The 24,842-nt window shown below is 48.7% G+C and overlaps 1 protein-coding gene across 2 annotated transcripts in view; it reads left to right on the top strand.

Moving 5' to 3' along the window:
• LOC140428305 (solute carrier family 12 member 5-like) overlaps positions 1-24,842 on the top strand; it is a 1,013,162-nt gene that overhangs the window by 672,029 nt on the left and 316,291 nt on the right. For both annotated transcript variants that reach the window (XM_072514639.1, XM_072514638.1), the window contains exon 5: positions 7,388-7,442. In XM_072514639.1, the coding sequence (XP_072370740.1) occupies positions 7,388-7,442 (55 nt within the window). The remainder of the gene's footprint in view (positions 1-7,387; positions 7,443-24,842) is intronic.

Here is a 24,842-nt window from a genome sequence, read left to right as displayed (position 1 = left end):
AGTACAAGAGTCGGCAGGCCATGTTACAGTTGTATAGGACTTTGGTTAGGCCACATTTGGAATACTGCGTGCAGTTCTGGTCGTCACATTACCAGAAGGATGTGGATGGTTTAGAGAGGGTGCAGAGGAGGTTCACCAGGATGTTGCCTGGTATGGAGGGTGCTAGCTATGAAGAAAGGTTAAGTAGATAGGATTGTTTTCATTGGAAAGACGGAGGTTGAGGGGGGACCTGATTGAGGTCTACAAAATTATGAGATGTATGAACAGGGTGGATAGCACAAGAGTGGGGGTGTCAATTACAAGGGGTCACGATTTCAAGGTGAGAGAGGGAAAGTTTAAGGGAGATGTGCGTGGAAAGCTTTTTACGCAGAGGGTGGTGGGTGCCTGGAACGCTTTGCCAGCGGAGGTGGTAGAGGCGGGCACAATAGCATCATTTAAGATGCATCTAGACAGATATATGAATGGGCGGGGAACAGAAAGAAGTAGATCCTTGGAATATAGGTGACAGGTTTAGATAAAGGATCTGGATCGGCGCAGGCTGGGAGGGCCGAAGGGCCTGTTCCTGTGCTGTAATTTTCTTTGTTCTTTGCTCATTCGGTTTATGATTCTGGAGAATCATGGAGCCAGTCGAGTTGGCAATTCTATTGTTTGCGATCGACAGTGCGTCAGCTGCGCACAAACATAAGGGAAGTCACAGATGCGTTATTCGTGAGGGCCCACAGGAACATTGACTTGGACCGGGACCAGACGAGCCAGGACCAATGAAACCCTGCACCATGGAGCTAATGCCCTCAGCCATGGAGGTCATAAACTGAGCAATGGAGCAAAGGGGAGACATCCCCTGCCATGGAGCGCACATCCTGCACCAAGGCCTCCAATGCGGATGCTACCCTTGCAGTGTTGGCCTCGATGAGTTGGAGTAAAGGCACCATCTCCTCAGTCAGAAGGCGATGGGACTCCTCCAGTCATCCTCGAGGTTTGAGGATGGATGCTGTCGTCCCTTCCTGATGCTCATAACTCTGCCTTTGCAGTTACAGCACCTCTGGTCACAGGGACGCATCATCGGCCAGAGGTTGAGCAGAGTCCTGGGCTTTGGCATCCCTCTGATTGCTGGTTCTGTGGAACATTCCTGTCATGATATGCAGACATGCAGATAATGATACACAGACAGGCACAGACAGGCAGCTAATGAACACAGAGAACAGGACATGACCAATGAGCAGGCAGGACACTCAGGGGTGGTATCTCACTATAAAAGGCACGAGGCACTCACAGTCTGTCTCTTTCCACTGATGAACATCTACAGAGTGAGTCAGGGTGTATGTACAGTATCACACCTCCAGCACGTGGCTTAGAGCTAGTCTGGTTCAGTCAGACCGAGTAACCACACTTAGGTTAGCAGAGAGTCGAGCTCATAGAGAAATGTGCTAACTGTGCGACTGGTTCAATAAATCAGAATGATCTAACTTCAAGGTCTGGAATATCTTTTGGTTAAAGCTGCATCCAGTTGCAGCCTGTGTTATCCCAGAATACATAACACAACATGCTGCCAGGAGACTGCTTAATCTAGGTGGTTTACCTCAGTCCGTTCCGTGACGACCAGCAAATGTATCCCGGCACCATGGAGAAGATTCAGGCTCCTCACCAGTTCAGGACCTCCGGCAATCTCAGTGCCAACTGGCGGACATTCAAGCAAATGTTTCTGCTGCACATCGAAGCTTCAGATCTCGTGGGTGCGTCTGATGTAAGGAAGATCGCGCTTCTCCCCTCAACAGCGAGTGATCAAGCCATTGAACACTTCAACTCTTTTCACTTTACTGAAGGCCAGGACAAGACAAAGTTTCAGACCATCCTGGACAAGTTTGACAGTCACTGTGAAGTGAACACCAATGAAATCTTCGAGCGCTACATATTCAAACAGCGTCTACAAGGTAAAGATGAATCTTTCAACTCCTTCTTAACTAACCTCCGCCTGCTAGCGCTGTCCTACAACTTTGGTGATATTTAGCTCACTGGGCTAAATCGCCGGCTTTTAAAGCAGACCAAGGCAGGCCAGCAGCACGGTTCAATTCCCGTACCAGCCTCCCCGAACAGGCGCCGGAATATGGCGACTAGGGGCTTTTCACAGTAACTTCGTTGAAGCCTACTCGTGGCAATAAGCGATTTTCATTTCATTTTCATTTCATTTAATTTTGTTTCACATTGCTGACTCCATGATCAGAGACCAAATCGTTTTTGGAGTTCACTCTGATCCTCTGAGAGAGCAGCTACTGAAAATCAAGCATATGACCCTGCCAATTGCGATTGAAACATGCACAGTGCATGAGCGCGCTAAAAATCGCTATGCCCAGTACAAATCGGCTGAAAATGAGAAACTTGCCTCCCACGAGGCAGAGAGTGTGCAGGCCATCTCCACGATGCAGCGCCTCAGCATTGATGAAAGCGGCCATTTTCGCGTGCTTTTCCCGTGGCCCCACGCATGCGCAATGCAAACGGGATAACGAAGCGGCCGACACCCGCACTGCGCATGTGCGACGACGCGCGGAGCGTCAGGACGCCGACGTCATGACGAGCTCAAACTGCGGCAACGCCAATTAAAGAAACACTGCCCTGCAAGAGGCAGGCGATGTTTAAACTGCGGGAAGCCTGGACACTATACAGCCTTGTGCAGGTCTGCACCACCAGCCAGGGGCCAGCGCTCCCAATTCTGACGACGGCACATTCAGAGTGTGCAACAACGATTACAGGATTCTGATCCTGGCAGCACAACGGATCCAGAGGAAGAATGCCTGGACTCCGCCTACTGTGTGGGCATCATTACCAAATGTGAATATGCCACATCCAACTCATCACAAATTCAATCCATCCTCACTGTTGATTCAGCGGACGAATGGCATGCGGTGATGCAGGTCAACCACTGCTCCATCCAGTTTAAGCTGGACACAGGTGCTTCTGCAAACCTCCTCTCACAGGCAGATTTCAAACGCATCAAGAACTTCGTGCAGCGGGTTTACACAACAACATCCTCCAATGTGGATCTTCAGGCCGGCATTGACAACATCCTCGCTCAGTATCCGGATGTGTTCGACGGGATGGGCACGCTGCCATATCGATACAAGATTCTGCTACGACCTGATGCCAAGCCAGTGGTCCACGCACCACGCCGGGTCCTGGCTCCACTGAGGGAGCGCCTGAAGGCACAACTCAAGGATCTTCAGCAACAGGGCATCATTTCCAAGGTAACCAAACCGACTGACTGGGTCAGCTTGATGGTATGTGTTAGAAAGCCTTCGGGAGACCTGCGCATCTGCATTGATCCCAAGGATCTCAATAAGAATATAATGCGTGAACACTACCCCATCCTGAAGTGGGAGGAACTCACCAGTGAGATGGCACACGCATGTTTTTTCACCAAGTTAGATGCGTCACAATGGATTTTGGCAAATCCAGCTGGATGAGTCCAGCAGAAGGCTCTGCATCTTCAACACACTGTTTGGCAAATGCTATAATCGCATGCCGTTTGGCATTGTCTCGGCATCGGAGATCTTCCATCGCACCATGGAGCAGATGATGGAGGGCATTGAAGGGGTTTGTGTGTACGTGGACGACATCATCATATGGTCCACGACCCCTGAAGAGCATGTTTACGTCTCCAGGAGGTATTACGCCGTGTCCATGCCAATGGCCTGAAGCTGAACAGTCTAAATGTAGCTTTGGCATGTCGACACTCAAGTTCCTGGGTGACCAGATCTCTCAGCAGGGCGTGCGCCCGGACACAGACAAGGTCAAGGTCATCAAAGCCATGAAGGTCCCTGAAGACACGAAGGCGGTGTTGCGCTTCCTGGGCATGATCAATTTTTGGGCAAGTTCATCCCAAGCCTGGCCTCACACACCATGGCCCTACGAACCCTGGTGAAAAAGTCCACTGTCTTTTATGTGGAAGGCAGCAGATCAGGCAGAGTGGTTGGAGCTGAAAACCAAGCTCACCACTGCACCCGTCTTGGCATTTTTAGACTCAGACAGCGAGACGAAGATCTCGACAGATGCGAGCCAGGATGGCATCGGTACGGTGCTGCTTCAACGCGATGACACTTCATCCTGGGTACCGGTAGCCTACGCATCGAGGGCCATGATGTCCACCGAAACAAGGTATGCACAAATCGAGAAGGAATGCCTGGGCCTTCTCACTGGCATTCTCAAGTTTCACGACTGTGTCTACGACCTGCCGATATTCACTGTCGAGATGGATCATAGGCCTCTGGTCCTCATCATCCACAAGGACCTGAACGACATGATGCCTCGATTGCAGTGCATCCTCCTCAAACTCAGAAGGTACGACTTTGACTTAGTGTACACACCAGGTAAGGAGCTCATCATTGCTGATGCATTGTCCCGCTCCATCACATTGCCTAGTGAGCCCTGGAAATCATCCGGCAGATTGAATCACAGGTGCAGCTGTGTGCTAGCACCCTCCCGGCGTCTGATGAGAAGGTTGTTCGTACCCACGAGGAGACAGCCAAAGACCCCCTCTTGCAGCGCGTCATGCACCACCTCGCCAATGGCTGGCAGAAAGGGCAGTGCCCTCAATTTTACAATGTAAAAGATGACCTGACGGTGATTGATGGTATCCTCCTCAAGCTGGACCGGATTGACATTCCACTCAGTCTCCAGAGCTTGGTGCTCCGCCAAATCCATGAGGGACACCTGGGCGTCGAGAAGTGCAGATGCAGAGCCAGGCAGGCTGTCTACTGGCCCGGTATTAGCCAGGACATCTCAAACATGGTCCTCAACTGTGCGACCTGTCAACGCTTCCAGCCAGCGCAGAGCAAGAAGACGCTCCAGCAGCATGAAATCGAGACCTCCCCGTGGTCCAAGGATGGCATCGACCTCTTTCGTGCGAATGGTCGTGACTACTTGTTGATTATTGACTATTTCTCCAATTACCCTGAAGTCATTTCCGTCCGTTGTTTTGCCACCTCCTGATACCTCGAACTACGAGGCCACCAGTCAGACTTCCATCCCGCCTGTCAAGGCGCCGTTGTCCCCACCACCACCTCTCCGGTGGTCAACAAGGATCAGGCGCAAGCCCCAGAGACTGGACTTATGAACATTTGTTTTGTTTGCTTTGTTCTGTTTTCTCACATTGGACAGCTGTCATCGCATGTAATTACGTTCACATATGCCACCGCTTGTAAATATGTTAATATATACCACCACATGTAAGTACATTCCCATGTGCCAACAAAACATTTTTTAAAAAGGGAGATGTCATGATATGCAGACATGCAGATAATGATATACAGACAGGCACAGACAGGCAGCAAATGAACACAGAGAACAGGCAGGACACTCAGGGGTGGTATCTCACTATAAAAGGCACGAGGCACTCACACTCCACCTCTTTCCACTGATGAACACCTACAGAGTGAGTCAGGGTGTATGTACAGTATCACTCCTCCAGCACGTGGCTTAGAGCTAGTCTGGTTCAGTCAGACAGAGTAACCACACTTAGGTTAGCAGAGAGTCGAACTCATAGAGAACTGTGCTACTGGTTCAATAAATCAGATCGAACTAACTTCAAGGTCTGGAGTATCTTTTGGTTAAAGCTGCATTCAGTTGCAGCCTGTGTTATCCCAGAGTACATAACACAACAATTCCTTCCTCTGCCTGCTATGGATCTTCAGCTATGAGGAGCTCACCAGTGTGTGACCTAGAAGCCTGCCTACTAGTTGATCCCACTGAGTTATGAGTGTCTGCGTTGGTGGAGAGTGCGGATGACAGCTGTGACGCAGCCTCGATTCTGGTCTCTGAGATATTTCCCTCAGAGCTGCTCGGGCCTGTGATGTCCAGAGGGCACAAGGATGGTCCAGGCTGATCGACTGTTTGACCTGAAAGGGAAGCGAGATGGCATTAGTGCACCACGAGGGATGGGAGAAAGTTATCTCACGTGAGGCTTGCACCATGGCTGCATGTCTAGACAATTTTGTCAACTGCCCCTACTTCGCCCTCTGCACAGCTGCGGTCCTGCTCCTCGCCCGCTAGTTCAAGGGTTCTCAAAAGGCGTTAGGCATCTCAGCTCAGAGTGCCATGAGAAATGTTTGGAATCCATGAGGTGGCTGGGTGAGAGATCACCATGGAGGTGTGAAACGAGTGTGAAGAGGATGCAGGGGTATATAAATCAAGAGGCAGACTTACCCTGGCTGCGCAAAGAAGGTAATTCATCTTCATCCGGCACTGTTTCCCCATCCTCTTATGCAGCGATCTAGTACTCACTATCGCGGCCATTTCCTCCCAGGTGGGAGTAGTGACCATGGTTAATGGACATTTGCAGGATCGCAGGTTGAGGATGTCTCGCCTCTGGTCCTCACCATCCAGGAGTTTGGTGAGGCCTCCCTCTGAAAATCTTGGTGCCGGCTTCCTGGCAGCCATCCTCTGACTGGACTTGGGACCAGTGCTGGGGAGATGTTTAAAAGGAATGCCCCCTGATTGCAGACATTATGTTTTCATGTGGTGAGCGATTCAGAGTCAAGCCGCCATGTTGGGGGAAAAATGTGTCAAAGAGACTCAATATTTGGTGAGTTTCCCGCTGCACCAGTTTTCTCACTTACACTTGGGAAAAATATGATAAGTTTCAGCTCGGTGTATCAGTGTCCTGACTCTTCAGAGAATCTTCTGAGCAATGAGAGGTTGAAGGAGACATTGGGACCCACTCAGCTCCAATTATCAACTGTTAAACTCTTTGATAAGGTTGTTAAACGGCGAGGAAGGTCAGAAGACATTTTTCAATTTGTAAACTACCAAACCAAAATAATGTGATGCACGTTATTGCACAGTTGTTGAATTCAATGTGATTAGAAATTAAGTTTTATATGACGATAAATTTTTGGCATTGGGGATTATGTTTCAGATTGAGTGCAGTAGCTTCCAGTTGTTTTTTTAGCTACTTATATGCATGATGAGGTTGCTAGATTATCAAGGTGCTGCCTTCCTCTCTTCTACAAGGCACTGGCAGGCCCCATTGTGGGTAGGCGTCTGCCTTTTCCGCTTGTACTCTGCAGGCAGCTCTCACCTCCTGGTAACGCTGTGCACCATTACTGAAAACTGAGCTTGCCACTGGCTCAATTAGGGCATTTACATTTGAACACTATACTGCGTAAATGATGCAGATGTAGCACAGGGTCAGAAATTGGAAATGATTCGGACCTTGGGATCCCAACCCTGGGTTGAAAGTCAAACTCATTGGTTCATTATCTGCCCTTGATGTGTTTTTCAGAGCCAATGACAAATGACCAATGAAGCGATTAATTTGATATGTGCTCACCGCAGGAGCAACTTTTCAATCGAAGATCCAGTCTCTCTAATGACTATGTCTTGATTTATTTTTCAGACTATGTTAACAGCAATCTCGATGAGTGCGATCGCTACCAATGGTGTTGTGCCAGGTATGAATACCACTGTTTGCAATTATGAACTGATGTTTGAGGAATTAATGGAAATATGCATGGCTGAGCACCTGGAAATAGGAAGAGGTTGCAAAGCATGTGAGCATGAGTATGCAAACTCTTTTGCCCGACTTCCTCTCCAGCCGTTGATTCAAGCCAAATGTGAATCACTGTGCAATTCAAATGAGACAGATCAAAGTGATCGTAGAGAATTTTAATAGTGCAAAAAGGTTTCATAATTTTCTGCATAATTTCCCTTTATTGAGTTACATTGGTTTTTGCAAAAATATACTTCATTCACAAAGTATCTGAAAGAATATTACCAACAATGTATTAGGTTATATTGGGATATTTCACTAATAGGTGAGTTTCACAAGAGTGGTTCATGTTGGGTCAGCCTCATCTCTCCCAATTCACTCTTTAAGAAGAGTGTACCTGTGCTTGGTGGTTGGATTGCGACTTTTGCTTTCATTCTGGTGCAGGTGGTTGGATTGGCTGGTTCTGAGGTAACTCCATTATTGTGTTCCCACTGGGGTTTCTTTTCTTAATGAGCCATGCACATGAGTGATACCATCCCTCAGCCCAGCAAAACAGAACAAAAACTTGATGATTCAGGGCAGTAATACCTTGAGCATTGGTCAAAAGGGCAGTTCAAACACACCTTTGTCTCACTGTACTGCAACGACTTTATAATAAAGCGACTGGGCCCTCACTTCCCTTTCGCTCCAGGTTTTCCCCCCTTACCGAAGGAAGAATATATATTCTTGGCATAGCAGGAGCGCAGCAATATATGCCAATGTGGGAACACATTTCTTTTTGTGATACTGAGCGTAGGAACAGCCTCAACTAAGAAAAGGTCATTTGGTCGATTAAGTTCACTTTTTCTTATGAGGAGAGATGGAGGAGACTGGGCCTATTTTCTGTAGAGTTCAGAAGAATGAGAGGTTTTCTCAATTTTTTAATTCTTTAATGGGATGTGGGTGTCGCTGACAAGGCCTACATTTGTTGCTTATCCCTAATTGCCCTTGAACTGATTGGCTTGCTAGGCCATTTCAGAGAGCAGATAAGAGTCAACTACATTGTTGTGGATCTGAAGTCGCATGTAGGCCAGACCAGGTAAGGACGGCAGATTTCCTTCCCTAAAAGACATTAGTGAACCAGATGGGTTTTTACAACAGTCGATAATAGTTGCCACAGTCACCATTATTGAGACTGTCTTTCAAATCCAGATTTTATTAATTGAATTTAAATTATACCAGCTGCCGTGGTAGGATTTGAACCTGTCCTTCGAGCATTCATCCGGGTCTCAGGATTAGTAGAAAGTGTAGATCCAGAAACTAGTTGTTACCACTAGTTTGGGCAGCGGTTAGGGGAGGTCTAGAACCAGGGGACACAGTCTCAGAATAAGGGACAGGACTTTTAGGACTGAGATCATGGAAATGTCTTCACTCAGAGGATGGTGAATCATTGGAACTGTCTACCCCAGTGGACTGTGGAAGCAGCACACTGTCGCTGTTAGCGGGATTCTCCGTTCCCTCCACTGGCCATTGAGATTTCCAATTGTAACCACCCCATGCCACAGGGAAACCCGGGAGCAGGGGTGTGCTGCTGGTGGAACGGAAAATTCACCCCCTTTTTTTTAAATCAATAGATATCCAGATACTAATGACATCAAGGGATATGGGGATAGCATGGGAAGATGGCAATGAGGTAGACGACCAGTCACATTCTAGTTGAATGGTGGAACAGGCTTATGGGGCTGAATGGCCTACTCCTGCTCCTATGTATATTCCTTGGAGAGAATGCAGAAGATATTTTGCAGAAATTATCAGGAATGGAGGACTTTAGTTATGAGGAGGCATTAGGGAAGCTGGCATTGTTCTCTTCAAACTAAAAAAGGTTAAGGGGAGATTTAGTAGAGATGTTTAAAATTGTTAGAAGTTTGATGGAGTAAATTAAGAGAACTCTAGAAAGTGGGCCAGTAACCGAAGGGCACAGATCTAAGATAATTGGGAAGCACTGCCTGAATGGGTGATTGAAGCAAATTCAGTCGTAACTTTCAAAAAGTGAGCTGAGAAGTGAAGATTTGCAGGCCTTTATGAAAAGAGCTGGGGAGTGGAACTAATTGGATTGCTCTTTCAAAATAGGCCAGCATGGACACTGTAATAACCCCCATGGGACCTATGGGGTGGGAATGCTTGTCTTCCCCGTGACTTTTGCAGAGTACGAGCTCCCTTGCTAGGGACGGGGTATCTCAATTACCCAGTGGAGATAAGTTCGGCCAGTAAAACACCCATCAGGAGGAACCTGGTTGGGGTCTACTGGGTAGTGTATATATATATCATTTGTAAGTAAAAGTTTGTTCTTATTTTTATTCGGTGTGGACTCCCCATGTCCTTATTAAAGACACAATGGGCCAAATGGCGTCCTCTGCACGATAAATTTGTCTGAGACCAATTTAATTAAGGTTTTCAATTGTGAAGATGTTGTGAAGAAAGTGCGGCATTGATTGAAGTACCTGAAAAGGAACATCCCTTTGTTATTATTAATAAAACAACAGGTACAAGGGCATTTTACAATATATGTCAATATGGAAAAACAATCTTTTCATGTTACTGAGTGCAGGAACAGTATAGAATAAGAAAAGGCCATTTGATCCATTAAGTTCACTTTTCCCAACAGATCATGTATAATTCGTACTAACAATGACATTACCTAATTTATCTAACTTCGAAAGTGAGGGGAAGAGCCACAGCGAAAAGGCCCAAAAAGAAAATGTTCACTGACAAGTAAAAGATCGAAGTATAATTCTGGCATGTTGGTCTGAACATTGCAAATAGAATGTTGCAAACTGAGTGGATATTGTGTTCATGGTCCCAGCAAGAAAGGAATCACTGTGTTCTACTGAACATTATTGTTATCTATGAATACACTTATCATTATAATCTCCTCTTTTGCTGTTAATCAGATGTTCATCCTGAAATCATTTTAAGGTAATCAGTGCGGTACCATGAATGTTTTTATTGAAAATTTACTCTACCACTCTTTAATGACAAATCTAGGCTCTGACTCACTTCAAATTTATAAACATGTGCCCTGCAATTCTGCATTCACTGTTAAATTAAATATCCTGATCCATTCGTAATGTTATGTATTTCAGCATTTTAAAAACATTAAAGTTATTTATTCAGTGATAAAGGCAAACGTTTGAAGGATCATAGGGGTGGAAACAGATCCACATTGTTCTATTTTTTGAGTGAAGGAAGAGGACACAAAGGACTAATTTGAGAGTGCAATGCTCTATGCTCAATCTGTGCCACAAGTGCAGCTATATTGGTAAAGACTGCTTTCTGGAAAAACGGGGCCCCTGCCTAAAACAGTCGCTAGGTGCCTTATGAATGAAATGCCTGGTTTAGGCTCTCTTGCAGGAATTTGTTTTTGGTTGAATAGAGTAGAAGATGGGTGCACTCTGCTTTGCATTTGTTAATGGGCCACTGACATCGGAAGATATATTTTTGTAATGTTACTGTGGATCCAGGAGGAGCAGGGGTTCTTCCAAGACTCCATAGCGCTCATGCATCTTATTGCACTGTCCATTGTTACTCCAACTACAAGATGCACAAGTCTTTAAAATCAGCAACACATTTTAATAAGACCATAAAAAGGTAGGTAAAGCCCTGAGCTTCATTTCAATAGGATTGGAATTGAGAATCAGAGAACTTATGTCAAACATGTACCAAACCTTGGTTAGGTCACATTGGAATCCTGTGTAAGTTCTGGTCACCAGGGTGGTACAGTGGTTAGCACTGCTGCCTCACAGCGTCAGGGACCCGGGTTCAATTTCGGCGTCAAATGACAGTCTGTGCTGAGTTTACACATTCTTTCCACGGTTGTGTGGGTTTCCTCCTGATGCCCTGGTTTCGTCCCAGAGTCCAAAGATGTGCACAGTAGGTGGATTAGCCATGATCTAAATTGCCCCTTAGTGTCCAGAGATGTGGAGTTGCAGGGATAGGACGGGGGAGTGGGCCTTGGTAGGGTGCTTTTATTGGAGGGTCAGTGCAGACTCGATGGCTCGAATAGCCTCCTTCTGCACTGCAGGGATTCTATGGATGGCATACCGTGACCAGAATCGAGAGGCTATTCCTATCAGAAAAAATGAAACCGACTTTTCGTCTTAAAGAGAGAAAACTGACAGTGATCTGAAGGAAACTCTGTGAAGATTTGGTAGATGGATGTAAAGTAAAGTTTCCAAATGTAGAGGGAGACCAGAACTCAGGCTATAAATATATGACAGCCCAATGGATCCAGTCCGGCACTAAGGCGAAATCGCTTTACCCAGCCAGTGGTGAGAATGTGGAAGTCGCTAAAACAAGGTGTAGGTGAGGCAAATAAGACAGATGCATTTGAAGGAAGAAGGCGCAAAGAATTATGCTCATAGTCTTTAATGATTAAGGGTGCGTAGTGGCTCATGTTAAGCATGACTGCATGTATCAGTTGGGCCAAATGGTCTATTTGTGTGATATCTGTTCTATGTAGTTCTATGTACAACCTGCACGAGTCTCAGTAATTTCCATACCTCAAAAACTGTACACAATGCTGCCTGGCTCACTGGTTTGAGTTGATTAAATCAGAAATGTCATGCTTTAGACACTGGAGAGATGAGTACATGTAAACCAGAAGTGTTGCACACGGATTCAAATAACTGGAGCTCCTGCACTTTGAAGTACAGGCCCCTTTAGATCTGTCACCAATGTAATCGGATTTTCTGCATTAGCGCTGCTTCAGGGAGCCAGACAAAGAAAATGTCGCCTGCTTTTGATTGCAAACTAGATGTGATAGGGCCTCACTCTGTGAGCTGCTATCATAATAATCATCAAGAGAGCTTTGACGATATCGAGAAGATTGAAGAATGAATTATGAAATTGATTATTACTGTTGTTGAGACATATGTCAGACATAAATATCGGATTTTGAATGACGCAGATTTCTGAAAACACTGAGTGGGATTTTCCAAAGCCCCCACCCCCACCAGTTGGCTCGCTATGCGCCACTGGCGGGATTTTCCAGACCCACCGATATCTACGATGTTTTGGGTGGCTCACACATCCTGCCACCGGGAAGCCCATCACGGTGGGATGGGGGGTGGTGGGGGGGGTCACCTGCACAGGACTACAAACTAAATTTGCCCCACTATCTTGTGTTTTGCAAACTCCCTTGTCCAAATGGCTAAGATGATTTTATTATGGTGTTGTATTTCTAATATTATCTATTCATTATTGTCCACTGCCAATTGGTTGCCAAGCTTGTGCAGCCTTGAAGTACAATCTGGCATCAGCCAACTGTGAAAAATGAATGAGAATAAGAAAACAACTTCCTCATAGGTTAAAAAACAACAAAGGATTGTGAGTGAATTACCAATACACATTCGTTTACCTGAAAAGTGGCTTTACGTTATAGTTTTTAGTTTTAATTTACTTTGGCTGACTGTGCCATAGTGGAGGAAATGACAATGCTGAGGAATTGAAGGCTGCACCATTGTAGCACTTTGGGGAGAAATTCAAGTTGCACCAATGTGAAATGGGAGGCATGGCTGCGACCTATGCCCAAACAAAGATGGTGGCCCCAAGAACCAAACTTGGCCTCACCTAAATTAAAATGGTGAGCTGCAGACGTCCATCGAGCACCCCTATGTAGCTCGCTGATTGGGGCCTCGGGGATTTTGGCTGGCTTTTATACTGAGCTCGGCCCACAGGTTAGTCCTGGGAGTTTGGGGGGGGGGCAGGGGTGCGTTGGTTGTGTGGCGGGGGGGGGGGGGGGGGTGTTGTGGAGAGTTGAATGGGACCAATCATTTTATTTGTGGACCCAGGCGGAACACTCCTGTTTCTCCAGACTTTTCAGAAAAAAAAGATTCCTTGCCTTTATGTGAGCGGTCTTCAGCTGCCCCTGAAGGATTGCAAGCTTCACCCGGTTGGTGACCAGTATTAGGGCTCCATACCCTGAGCAGCCAACATTTGTTTCAGAGGAGAACCTGCAGGATTGTTAGTCATCCAATTTAGCAACAGGTAATCTCCAGGAGAGTTTAGCTGCAGAATATTGGCCTTCCTAATCTTAATTTTCCACCCAAGAAATGGTCACAGCAAGATGTAATTTCACTGTCCTTTGTCTCAACACCAACAATTCCTAGTCAACGAGAACTGGGAGAGACAAGAGTTCTTTCACTCATGTTGCCATTGTGCTTATCGCCCTGCAACAGTAGCAATTCAATTTACGCAGCAGTGAGAATGGAGTATGTGCTTTATATTTTGCACCCTCACTCTTGCGCTCCTGATGTCCAGATGATGGGTAGTTTTTGTGAACAAGCTCTGGAATTCCTTGCTTTAATTGGTTAAATCACTCCTTAAAACCTATCTCTGTGACTAAGCTTTTGTTAATCTGACCTAATTTTGTTCATAATGCTCCTGTGAAGCACCTTACAACTTTTGATTAATTTAATGACACAAAATAAAGGAGTTTTTGTTGTTATTCCTTGAATGAGCTGCCTGGATACTGCTTGAAATTTGCAAGGATGTCCTCCCCCTAGTGCATAGTTTTCCTTCTTAACAGGAAGAAACTCTGTCACCACGGTTCAAACATGATAAGGAGGCAGTGTTGGATAAACTATTGGTATACAAAGTTGACAAGGCACCAGAATGGATGAAATGCATCCAAAGATATTGAAGGAAGTGAAAGTGAGAGGGGAAATTTGAAGGGGCACTGGCCATAATATTCCAGGCTTCCCATGATTCAGGGAGGTGCCAAAGGCCTTGAGAATTCCGAATATTATGGCCGGGATTCTCCGACCCGGCGCCGGGTCGGAGAATCCCCGGGGGGAGCGCAATAATCGCGCCTCGCCGCCCCGACGCCGGCTTCCCCATTCTCCGGCGTCGTTTTTCGGGCGCCCGCGGGATCGTCGCCATGCCGGTCGGGGGGCCGTTGACAGCGCCCCCCCCCCCCCCGGCGATTCTCCGGGGCCCCGATGGGCCGAGTACCCGACAAGTTTGGCCGAGTCCCGCCGGCATGGATTACTCACCTCCCACATGGTGGGACCGGGAAGGTGAGTGTGCGGGGGCCGTCCTGGAGGGGGTCCGACCCCGGGGGGGGGGGGGGGGGCTAGGGTGGCCTAGCCCGCGATCGGGGCCTACCGATCGGCCGGCGGGCTGATTCCGTGGGGGCCTACTTTACTCCGCGCCGGGCCCCTGCAGGGATCCGCCATATTGCCCAGGGGGCCAGCACGGAGAAGGGAACCCCCGCGTATGCGCGGAAATACGCCGGCCGTTCCACGCATGCACGGAAATACGTTGGCCGTTCCACGCATAAGCGAACTAGCGCGAGCCGTTCCACGCCGGCTGGAGCTGCGGGGCCCACTCTGGCGCCAACCTGGCCCCTAGGAAGGGGAGAATTCCTCACTCTCAGTTGATGCTGGAGTCATTGGCACCGGTTTTCACGCTGCGTGGGGACATACCCCCATTGTTAGAGAATCCCGCCCCCGGCCCTTATTCAAAAAAAGATTGCCAAGGATAAGCACAGCAATAACAGACCAGTCAGTTTAAGCTCGTTGGTGGGGAAGCCTCTAGAAACAATTATTTGAGATAGAATTAATAGTTACATGGAAAAATGGGGGTTGATTGGGAACATCCAGTGTAGATCTTTAAAGAGAAAATCATGTTTCACTAACTATTTTTAAATTCATTTTGGGATGTTGGCGTCGCTGTTTAGACCAGTATTTATTGCCATCCCTAATTGCCCTTGAGGTGACGGTGATGAGTTGCTTTCTTGAACCACTGCAGTCTGTGACATGTAAGTACATCCACAGTGCTATTAGGGAGGGAGTTCCAGGGTTTTGACCCAGCGACAGCAAAGGAACAGCGATATATTTCCAAGTCAGGCTGGTGAATGACTTGGGGGTACCTCCAGGTGGTGGGGTTCTCAGGTACCAGATGCTCTTGTCCTTCTAGATGGTAGTGGTCGTCGGTTTGGAAGGTGCTGCCTAAGGAAACGTTGGTGAGTCCCTGCAGTGCATCTTCTAGATGGTATACATGGCTGCCACTGTTCATTGGTGGTGGAGGAATTGAATGTTTGTGGCAGGAGGAGCAATCAAGTGAGCCGCTTTGTCCTGGATGGTTTTGAGCTTCTTGAGTGTTGCTGGAGCTGCACTCATCCAGGCAAGTGGAGAGTATTCCATTGCACTCCTGACTTGTGCCTTGTAGATGGTGGACAGGCTTTGGGGGTCAGGAGGTGAGTTATATTCCATAGGTTTCCTAGCCTTTGACCTGCTTTGCTAGCCACAGAAATTATATGGCTAGTCCAGTTCAGTTTGTGATCAATGGTAAACCCCAGGGTGTTGGTTGTGGGGGATCCAGTGATGGTAATGACATTGAATGTCAAGGAATGATGGTTAAATTCTCCCTTACTGGAAATGGTCATTGTCTGGCATTTGTGTGCCACAAATGTTACTTGCCACTTGTCAGCCCAAGCCTGGATATTATCCTGGTCTTGGTGTATTTGGATATGGAAGGCTTCAGTATCTGAGGAGTCATGAGTGATACTGAAAATTGTACAGTTATCAGTACACATCCGCACTTCTGACTTTATGTTGGAAAGGAGGTCATTGATGAAGCAGCTGAAGATGGTTGGGCCGAAGGACACTCCCCTGATCTCCGTGTGGAGGTAAAGGCTCCCCTCTACCCAACCATTACTGGCATTGGGGCTTCAGTGCCCCTCCCCACCACCATCGTCAGCATCGGGGCTCAGTGAGAACCCCCCCCCCCCCCCCGGTGCTGCCAACCTGCCACTTCCCGATGTCACTGCCCCTGATACTGCCAAGTTGGTAGTGCCATGGTTCCAGGATCAGTGCCGGGGCACCGCCCTGCCTTGTCTCTGACCACTCGGGGGCTACACTAGCCTCTGCATCCCCAACATGGCCATCTTGGTTGCTGGAGATCAGTATTGGGGGGGGAACGTATGTCAAGTTCTCGAAAGATATGGCGTTATGCAGTTTAGACATATTTAAATGTATTCAAATGCTGCTTCCGTGAAAGGTAGGGGCCATAACGGGTTTTATACCCATAGTGAACTGGCCTGGAAGAGCCCCCCCAGAGACTGGATTTTCCAGCTGTTCATGCCAGCACTGGGCTAAATCGCTGGCTTTTAAAGCAAGGCAGGCCAGTAGCACGGTTCAATTTCCGTACCAGCCTCCCCGAACAGGCGCCGGAATGTGGCGACTAGGGGCTTTTCACAGTAACTTAATTTGAAGCTTACTTGTGACAATAAGCGATTTTCATTTCATTTCATTTCAGTGGGGTCTTCCGGTCCCGCTGGTGGCGCAAACCCTGCAGCGGGTATCATGGTGGTGAAGGGTGCATTTAACGGGAAACCGCATTGACAATGGTGGAACCAGAAGATCCCACCACCAGCCAATGGCGGGCTGCCTGCGCTGCCATGAAACACGTGGCAGTTTGTGTGGTAAATCCCACTCCCCCAGATTTTCCTGAACTAGTCGACAGCCCAAGTGCTGATATTTATCAAAAATATGCCTTTTTACTGTTATGGGGTTGCTGCATGAACCCAACATCACAGTGCACTTTCCAGCTCATCACCTCTGCATTTCCGTCTCATGCACACACATTTCTTATTATCCTTTTCACCAAGTTTGATCAGTGAATCCATCTCTTTAAACTCTTATTGACAAATAATCCCAGGATCTGTCAATGTAGATAAGTTTAATAATTCAGCAAACATTCATTAGACTTTCACCCAGCTTAAATATTTTATGATCTGCTACAGCATATTGTTTGCTCATATATATTTTATTTATACATTCCATTATTTAATAATAAGTTCATGTAATGAGTGTTCTGATAAATTCTGAATGATCGATCCTTAGTCTGGTAATCTATCATACTTAAATGTGTTGCGTCAATAGAACTGTAGGTTTACAGCCAGTATTTTAGAACTGAAATGGAAAGTAACAAAGAAAGACTTGCATTTATAAAGCACCTTTCACAACCTCAGGATGTACCAAAGCACTTTAAAAACAAAGAAGCTCTTTTCAAGTTATTGTTGCAATGTAGGAAACCCAGAGCCAATTTGCGTACAAGGGCACTCAATTATCAATGTGAGAGTGAACAGATATTCTGTTTTTTCAGTCTTAATAATTGCGGGATAAATATTGGCCAAGATGCCAAAGAGAACTCCCCTGCTTTTCTTCAAAACAGTCTCATGGGCTCTTGTGTCTACCGGAGAGCATAGACAGCATCTCAACTGAAAGGTGGCACCTTCGACAGTGCAGCATTCCCTCACTACTTGCACTAGACTGTGAGCCTAACAGTTTACATCCAAATCTTTGAAGTGGGACTCAAATGCAAACCTTTGGACTCACTGAGCCACAGTAATACCAATCCCACTGTCTCATAAATCAGGAGATAAACTCTTAAAACTCAAAACATTTGGGACAAAAATAATCCATAACTATTTCCTTCCAGCTATTTATCAATCTAGCACAATATATTATTATTTATGCAGTACCCTGTCAAATGCTTTATGAAAGTCCTTTCCTGATTCACCATCTTTTTAAAAAAATATATATTTATTAAAGTTTTTTAACACAATTTTTCTCCCTTACAAACAATAACCGCCCCCCGTTGTAACAAAAAAAACGAGAAATCGCGCAGAGCAAGATATATACATGGCAAAATGATATATTTACACAGCTTTGTACACTGGCCCTCACCCGTACGTGCCAGTTTCCCCAACCCTTCATGATATCTCTTGCTCATCCACCCTCCCAGGCAGTCCCCCCCTCCTCCCCCCCCCCCCCCTCCAAGTTTGCTGCTGCTGCTGACCGACCTTCCTCTAACGCTCCGCGAGATAGTCTAGGAACGGTTGCCACCACCTGTAGAACCCCTGCGCAGACCCTCTCAAGGCGAACTTAATCGTCTCCAACTTTATGAACCCAGCCATATCATTTATCCAGGCCTCCAGGCTGGGGGGCTTCGCCTCCTTCCACATTAGCAAGATCCTTCGCCGGGTTACTAGGGACGCAAAGGCCAGAATGCCGGCCTCTTTCGCCTCCTGCACTCCCGGTTCGTCCACTACTCCAAATATTGCTAGCCCCCAGCTTGGCTTGACCCAGACTTTCACCACCTGAGATATTGCCACCGCCATTCATCTCCAGAACCCCTCCAGTGCCGGGCTCCCTGAGCACCTTCCACATCTGTCCTCTACCCCAAAGAACCTACTCAACCTCGCCCCCGTCAAGTGCGCTCTGTGGACCACCTTAAATTGTATCAGGCTGAGCCTGGCACACGAGGAGGAGGAATTAACCCTACCTAGGGCATCAGCCCACAGACCTTCCTCGATCTCCTCCCCCAGCTCCTCCTCCCATTTACCCTTCAACTCTTCTACCAGCGCTTCCCCCTCTTCTTTCAACTCCTGGTGTATTTCCGACACCTTGCCCTCCCCGACCCACACACCCGAGATCACCCTATCTTGAACTTCTTGTGCCGGGAGCAACGGGAATTCCCTCACTTGTCGCCTCACAAAAGCCCTCACCTGCATATATCTAAAGGCATTTCCAGGGGGTAACTCAAACTTCTCCTCCAGTGCCCCGAAGGCTCGCAAACGTCCCGTCGATGAACAGGTCCCCCATTCTTCCAATCCCCGCCCGATGCCAGCTCTGGAATCCCCCGTCCATCTTCCCCGGGACAAACCGGTGGTTACCCCTGATCGGGGACCACACCGATGCTCCCATTGCACCCCGGTGCCGTCTCCACTGGCCCCAGATCCTTAGCATTGCCGCCACCACCGGGCTCGTGGTATACTTTGTCGGCGAGAGCGGCAGCGGTGCCGTCACCAACGCCCCCAGGCTCGTTCCTTTACAGGACGCCATTTCCATCCTCTTCCATGCCGCCCCCTCTCCCTCCATAACCCACTTGTGGATCATCGCCACATTTGCTGCCCAGTAGTAGCTCCCCAGGTTTGGCAGCGCCAACCCTCCTCGGTCTCTACTGCGTTCCAGGAACCCTCTCCTTACTCTTGGGGTCTTATTCGCCCACACAAACCCCATAATACTCCTGCCTACTCTCTTAAAAAAGGCCTTAGTGATCACGATGGGAAGGCACTGAAACACAAACAGAAACCTCGGAAGCACCACCATTTTGACCGACTGCACTCTACCCGCCAGCGAGAGCGGTAACATGTCCCATCTTTTGAAATCCTCCTCCATTTGCTCCACCAACCTCGTCAGATTCAGTTTATGTAGGGTCCCCCAACTCCTGGCTATCTGGATCCCCAGATACCGAAAGCTCCCCTCCGCCCTCCTCAGCGGTAGGTCCCCTATCCCTCTTTCTTGCTCCCCCGCCTGTAATACAAAGAGCTCACTCTTCCCTACATTGAGCTTATAGCCCGAAAACTCCCCAAACTCCCTTAGAGTCTGCATGACCTCCACCATCCCCTCCATTGGATCCGCCACGTACAGCAACAGGTCATCCGCATATAGCGACACCCGATGCTCTTCTCCCCCTCGGACCACCCCCCTCCATTTATTAGACTCCCTCAATGACATGGCCAATGGTTTGATCGCCAATGCGAACAACAAGGGGGACAGGGGGCACCCCTGCCTCGTCCCTCGGTACAGTCGAAAGTACTCCGACCTCCTCCGGTTCGTCACTACACTCGCCATCGGGGCTCTGTAAAGGAGCTTAACCCAATTGATAAACCCTACCCCGAACCCAAACCTACGCAGCACCTCCCAGAGGTACTCCCACTCTACTCGGCCAAAGGCATTCTCCACGTCCATAGCTGCCACTATCTCCGCCTCTCCCTCCTCCGATGGCATCATTATCACGTTTAAGAGCCGCCGCACATTGGTGTTTAGTTGCCTGCCCTTTACAAATTCCGTCTGGTCCTCGTGGATTACCCCCGGGACACAGTCCTCGATCCTCGTGGCCAGCACTTTTGCCAGCAACTTTGCATCCACATTGAGGAGCGAGATCGGCCTGTACGATCCACATTGCAGTGTGTCCTTGTCCCGCTTTAGGATCAAAGAAATTGTCGCTTCCGACATTGTCGGGGGCAGGGTCCCCTCCTCTCTTGCCTCATTAAAGGCCCTCACCAGTAGCGGGGCCAACAGGTCTGCGTACTCCCTGTAGAACTCCACCGGGAATCCGTCCGGTCCCGGGGCCTTCCCCGCCTGCATGCTCCCTAAACCCTTGCTCAGCTCTTCCAACCCAATTGGTGCCCCCAAACCAGCCACCTCTTGCTCCTCCACCCTCGGGAATCTCAGCTGATCTAGGAATCGTCTCATCCCCTCTTCCCCTGCTGGGGGCTGGGATCTATACAGCTCTTCATAAAATGCCTTGAATACCTTGTTTATTTTCGTCGCACTCCGAACCGTGGCTCCCCTTCCATCTTTGACTCCCCCTATTTCCCTCGCTGCCATCCTCTTACGGAGCTGGTATGCCAGCATCCGACTAGCCTTTTCCCCATACTCGTAGGTCGCCCCCTGTGCTTTCCTCCACTGTGCCTCCGCCTTCCCTGTGGTCAACAGGTCAAACTCCGTCTGGAGCCATCGTCTTTCCCCAAGTAATCTTTCCTCCGGGGCCTCTGCGTATCTCCTGTCCACTCTCAAAATCTCCCCCACTAACCTCTCCCTTTCCATACCCTCTGTCTTCTCCCTATGAGCCCTAATGGAAATTAGCTCTCCCCTGATCACCGCCTTCAACGCCTCCTATACCACCCCCACCGCACCTCCCCGTTGCCGTTGGCCTCCAAGTACCTTTCGATACACCCCCTCACCTTCCCACACACCACCTCGTCCGCCAGCAGTCCCACATCCAGCCGCCACAACGGGCGTTGGTCCCTCTCCTCCCCCAGCTCCAGTTCCACCCAGTGCGGGGCATGGTCCGAAACGGCTATAGCCGAATACTCCGTCCCCTCCACCCTCGGGATGAGCGCCCTACCCAGAACAAAGAAATCTATCCGGGAGTAGGCTTTGTGTACATGGGAGAAGAAAAAAAAGGCCTGCGGCCTTGCAAACCGCCATGGGTCCACTCCCCCCATCTGATCCATAAACCCCTAAGTACCTTGGCCGCCGCCGGCCTCTTTCCAGTCCTTGATTTGGAGCGGTCCAGTGCTGGATCTAACACTGTATTGAAGTCCCCTCCCATTATCAGGCCTCCTATCTCCAGGTCCGGAATGCACCCCAACATGCGCTTCATGAATCCTGCATTCGGGATGTATACGTTTACCAACAACACCCACGTCCCTTGCAGCCTACCGCTCACCATTACATCTTGCCCTCCATTGTCCGCTACAATAGTCTTGGCCTCAAATGACACCCGCTTTCCCACCAATATTGCCACCCCTCTATTCTTTGCGTCCAGTCCCGAGTGGAATACTTGTCCTACCCATCCCTTTCTTAGCCTGACCTGGTCCGCCACCTTCAGGTGTGTCTCTTGGAGCATGGCCACGTCCGCCTTCAGTCCCTTTAAGTGCGCGAACACTCGAGCCCTCTTCACCGGCCCATTCAGGCCCCTCACATTCCACGTTATCAGCCGGATTGGAGGGGCTCTCACCCCCACCCCCCCCCCCCCCCCCCCCCCCACGCCCCGCCAACTAGCCATCTCCTTTTCTGGGCCAGTCCCATGTCTACGCCTCCCTCACCCTCCAGTCCCCCAGAGGGGGGACCCCCGTCCCGACCACCTCTTCCGTGTCCCATTCCCTTTCAGCCAGTGCAGCAGCAACCCTTTCCCCCCCCCTTCTCCCCCTCCCCATCCCCCCGCTAGACCCCTGTCTAGCTTTTTTGCTCCCCCCATGTCACTCCCGTAAGTCAGCTAACGCCTGCTGACCCCGGCTTCCCCCGCCGTCCCATAGACATCCCCGCGTGGGAGTCTCCCAATCCATATGCATTCCTTCGTTCCCCTTCCCGCCTTTCCAAAGCCCGCTCCGCCCCCTCTGGCGCAGCTCCTGTCGCGGCCTTGTCTCTCTCCCCCAGCCCATGTAACATTTCCTGCGTGTGATTGACCCCCTATATACAACAACCATCACACATCAAACCCCAAAACATCCCCCCCACCCTCACAAACCCTCAGTTGTAGAGTCCAACTTTTCGGCTTGTACAAAGATCCACGCCTCTTCAGGCGTTTCGAAGTAATAGTGTTGGCCCTTATATGTGACCCACAGTTGCGCTGGCTGCAGCATTCCGAATTTCACTTCTTTCCGGTACAACGCCGCTTTGGCCCGGTTGAAACCCGCTCTCCGCTTTGCAACCTCCGTGCTCCAGTCCAGGTATATTCAGATCTCTGCATTGTCCCACTTACTGCTCCGCTCCTTCTTGGCCCATTCACCATCTTGATGACTTCTTCAAAAGATTCAATTACGTTGCACTTCCTTTTTATGGTGTCATGCTACTGTGTCCCCTTTTACCAAAACACTTCTATGTTGCATCTCCAATGATCCTTAATCATGGGGTAGCACAGTGGTTAGCACTGCTGCCTCACAGTGCCAGGGACCTGAGTTCAATTCCCACCTTGATTGACTGTGTGGAGTTTGCACTTTCTCCCCGTGTGTGCGTGGGTTTCCTCCCACAGTCCAATGATGTGCAGGTTAGGTAGATTGGCCATGCTAAATTGTCCCTTAGTGTCCAAAAGGTTAGGTGGGGTTACTGGGATGGGGGGTGGAATGCTTTTTCAGAGGGTTGGTGCAGACTTGATGGGCTGAATAGCCTCCTGCTGCACTGTAGTGGATGCTATGATTCCCCCTTGCATCTACTGCTAAATTAATGAGCCCATCATTACTGGAGTCTATTGTTTCATCTTTTTTAAAGATGAGAAACATGTTAGCTTCCTTTCAGCCTACAGAATCATTCAAGAGAATAGTGAGCTATTTAAAAGCACCTGGCCAATCTCTCTAACAACCCTCAGGTGATATAATCTGTTCTGGCTACCCTATCAATGTTGAGCATGTTAATCAGGAACCCTTGAATGGGCTGTTGCTGACAGCTGACAAAATAACACGCTAAGCTTTTTTAAAGATCTCTCTGGGCTAGAAGGACACCAAATGAACCCCCAGGTCCCACACTTATCTCCTGGTCCACTATCTGCACATTTCTCCTCCCTTCCTCAAACAGTTACTGCGCATAAATATCCCTCCAGCAAACTCCAGGGCAGCACGGTAGCCTTGTGGATAGCACAATTGCTTCACAGCTCCAGGGTGCCAGGTTCGATTCCGGCTTGGGTCACTGTCTGTGCGGAGTCTGCACATCCTCCCCGTGTATGCGTGGGTTTCCTCCGGGTGCTCCGATTTCCTCTCACAGTCCAAAGATGTGCAGGTTCGGTGGATTGGCCATGATAAATTGCCCTTAGTGTCCAGGATTGCCCTTAGTGTTGTGTTGGGTGGGGTTACTGGGTTATGGGGATAGGGTGGAGGTGTTGACCTTGGGTAGGGTGCTCTTTCCAGGAGCCGGTGCAGACCTGATGGGCCGAATGGCCTCCTTCTGCACTGTAAATTCTATGAAACTCCATGTGAGCACAGTAAAGTACCTATAACAAAAAGCAGTAACTGAATGAAGTGCAGTTACAAGGATTTTGTACAGGTGACAAATGTTCTCCATGTACTCTCACCTCCACCCTCTAACCCCTGCCCCCCCCCCCCCCCCCCACCCAGTTGAGTACTACCAGGAACAATGTACCGTGAATCTTGTACATAAACCTGGGTTTCTTTTGTTACAACTTGGTGTTGATGTGCTGGATAGGCTGGGTCGAGGTGAACTGCACTTGATGCAGTGTAGTGAGAGACAGACCTCCAACACTTGATAAAATGCAACACAATTTTATTCAACATCCAAACTATTATACATGTTCAGCTGTGGATTGACACTATGCTGACTTGACTGGAGACCTGACACTAGCCTGACCAGACTAACTTAGCTACCACATGGTGTTGGCACTGGCTAGCTCACTAGCTCTGACTGTCTCAGAGGCTGGGTCCCGAGAGGGCGGGAAAACTGGTGCCCTCTGGCTTTATAGTGGCCGTGTCCTGTCTGGTGATTGGCTGCTCTGTTCTGTGTGCTTACTGGTCATCCTGTGTGTCAATCACTGCCTGTCTACACTCCATTGTATACATAGATGTAAATTATGACAGATGTGACTCCCCTTGTCTTCGTAAAACTGGTGACAATGAGTAAAATTGGTCTGCTGTCAAACTGCGGCCCTGTCGGTTCCGCCACTTCCCTGCATTTGTGTATCCTAGTTGGAGCGTGGCTTTTCGCCAAGCCTCTGTTTGGATGGCTGGACACGTTTGATGCCGGAGTCGAGGACTGGACTCAATATGCGGAGCGGATGCGCTATTTCATTTGTGCAAATA

This window comes from Scyliorhinus torazame, chromosome 8 (assembly GCF_047496885.1).
Source record: "Scyliorhinus torazame isolate Kashiwa2021f chromosome 8, sScyTor2.1, whole genome shotgun sequence".
In the NCBI taxonomy this organism is placed as follows: domain Eukaryota; kingdom Metazoa; phylum Chordata; class Chondrichthyes; order Carcharhiniformes; family Scyliorhinidae; genus Scyliorhinus; species Scyliorhinus torazame.
Note: the sequence above shows the minus strand (reverse complement) of the source record. Positions and strands in the feature narration are given on the sequence as shown.